General features: G+C 69.0%; 1 protein-coding gene across 1 annotated transcript; it reads left to right on the forward strand.

Annotated features, from left to right (window-relative positions):
* The first annotated feature begins 17 nt into the window (after positions 1-17).
* Positions 18-1,588, forward strand: LENG9 (leukocyte receptor cluster member 9). Its single transcript, XM_077883661.1, is given in 4 exon segments — positions 18-35; positions 652-1,118; positions 1,120-1,154; positions 1,157-1,588. Coding segments are annotated over 4 exon segments (771 nt in total). The 3' UTR covers positions 1,408-1,588.
* The last annotated feature ends 648 nt before the right edge of the window (positions 1,589-2,236 follow it).

Below are 2,236 nucleotides of genomic sequence, written 5' to 3' on the forward strand. Positions count from 1 at the left end.
TTGCACGGGAAGGGAAGATGGGGGGCGGGGAGTCGGTGATGGGGTCCTGGCTCCTTTAAGGGCCAAGCACGACACCTGCAGCTCGGTTCCTGGCAGACTGGACCAGGCTCTAGGTCGGATGCCGGGCCTGGAGGGGTGGGATGTGACCCCTTTATCAGAGGGGGGCGTGGTTAGACGGTGCCCCTTTAATTCAGCAGTTTTGGCAGAGGGCTTGGCCTGACTGGCTCCCGGAGGCCAAGGGCAGTGGCTCCCGGAGCCTCGACTCCCGGCCTGCATCTCCAGTGAACCCCTCGGGACGAGCTGCTCTTTACCCTGCGAGCAGACGCGCAGGGAAGTGGCCGGGAAGAGGTAGGGTCCCTGGAGGAGAAACACCCCCCATACATGTGTCGGCCCCATGGCGACAGCGGCGTCCCAAGCCTGGGCTACCTAGTCTAGCCTGCTGGGGTACCGTTGTAGAGGCGGAAGGGCGGGGCAGCACGTACAGCACTCCAGGCGAGGGGCGGAACGAAGCCCACTGAGGCCCCGGTAGAGGCCGCCGCCTCCACACAAATCCTAGGTGAGGGCCGGGGCCGCACGGGCGGAGAGCGGCCGAGGGCGCAGCCAGGCGTTCCTACGGCCTGGAGGGGGCGGGGTCGCACCTGTAAATCTTAGGGGCAGAGGCCCGGCTCCTCGAGGGCAGAGGGAAGCGGCCCCCCGCGGGCGGTGCCCAGTCTGTCAGCCCTTTGGACCCGGGCGGGCCACACACGAGCATCGCTGGGCAGCGCAGGCGGCGGCGGGCTTCGAGTACCCGGGCTGCGGAGAGCGCGAGGGCGGCGGGAAGGGGTGCGGCCGGTGACGTCACGGCCCGCGGTCACCGGCTCCCGAGGCGGCGCCCCGCCCCCGGCTGAGCCCGCGCCTCCGCCAGCCTGCCGCTTCGGCGTCCGCTGCCGCCAGTCCCACCCGGGGGCTCCGGTGCCGGCGGGGCCTTGCCGTGGAGCCGAGGCCAGTGCCGGGGGCAAGAAGCCGCCGCTGTGCACGGCCGGGGCCGTCCTCCGGCACAGCCGCTGGGGCCCGCGCCTCGACCCGGCCTTCTCGGTAGGCTACGCCGACCGCTTCCTGGCGTGCGCGCGGAGCCCTTGGGGCCTTTTGCTGGGACGAGCCGTTGGCGGCGCTCGGGGGCGCTACTTCCGCCTTCGCGGCCGCACGGTGTGGGACCCCGCCTCACGCACTGATCTGGACTTCGGCTCGGGCCTGGCGGCGAGAGCGCTCAGGGCGGCGGGGGCGCGCACGATGGTTAGGACGCTCGGGACGGCGGCGAGATCGCTCAGGACGGGGAGGGTGCTCAGCACAGCGAGGACGCGCATAGCGGCGGGGGCGCGTTCGAAGGCGTGGCTGCCCCTCCCGCTGGCACCAGAACCGAACTCCTAGCACCGGACTGGGCTGGGCCGGAAGCCAGGGAGCGGGATAGGGCCGAAGGCCAGGCGTCCCCCTGGACAGAGCTGGGAAGGGTGTTGCAGCCGGCCGCCCCTGGCGGAGCCGCGGGGGTTGGAAGACTGTTGGTAGCAGCCCTGGCACGGTCCCCTGAAGGGCTTCCCTGAGACACAAGCAGAATGGGGTCCTGGAGCCTAGCCCTCGGAAGGCAGAAAAGCCACAGGAGCCAGGGGCACACCACCTCGCCAGCCCCGCCCCCACGCATTTTGTGGCCTCATGGTGACCGATCCTGCAGGCAGGGGTGGCCAAGGCCCAGGAAAAAGTCTGGAACCACACCCGCGAGTGCTGCCTTCCTGGTACCCACGAGGGCCCTGCACCTGACTAGCCCTTCTGAGGCTGATGGGCCCTGGGGAGGTAGCTGCCACAGGCACTGCATTAAGACTTGTGCTCTTGGCCCGGGTTCCTGGCACCCCACAGTTGAGCTTTAGATGCCTGCTTCTCTGGGGCAGCATGTGCTGTGCCCCACCCTCCCCCTTCCCCTCCCCAGAAAATATGGCCCAAGTGCTGAGACAGAGGCTGGAAGAGGAGGGGCTCAGAGTAATAACAGCTCCTACCCTGGCCCAGGTGCCCCAAGATTCTCAGGTCTGCCTCCCTGAGGCTGGTTGCAGGCCAAGGCAGGAGCTGGAAGCCAGCCCCTAGCAGAAGTGTGGCTGTGCCCACATGGGCCGGCAGAGGGCACCCTGGCTGAGATAGCTCTGGGGTGATGATCCCCTCAGATCCGCTGGTGGCCGCTCTCAACCTGTCCAAGCAGGAAGGGACAAAGTGC

This window comes from Canis aureus, chromosome 1, assembly GCF_053574225.1.
Source record: "Canis aureus isolate CA01 chromosome 1, VMU_Caureus_v.1.0, whole genome shotgun sequence".
NCBI lineage: Eukaryota > Metazoa > Chordata > Mammalia > Carnivora > Canidae > Canis > Canis aureus.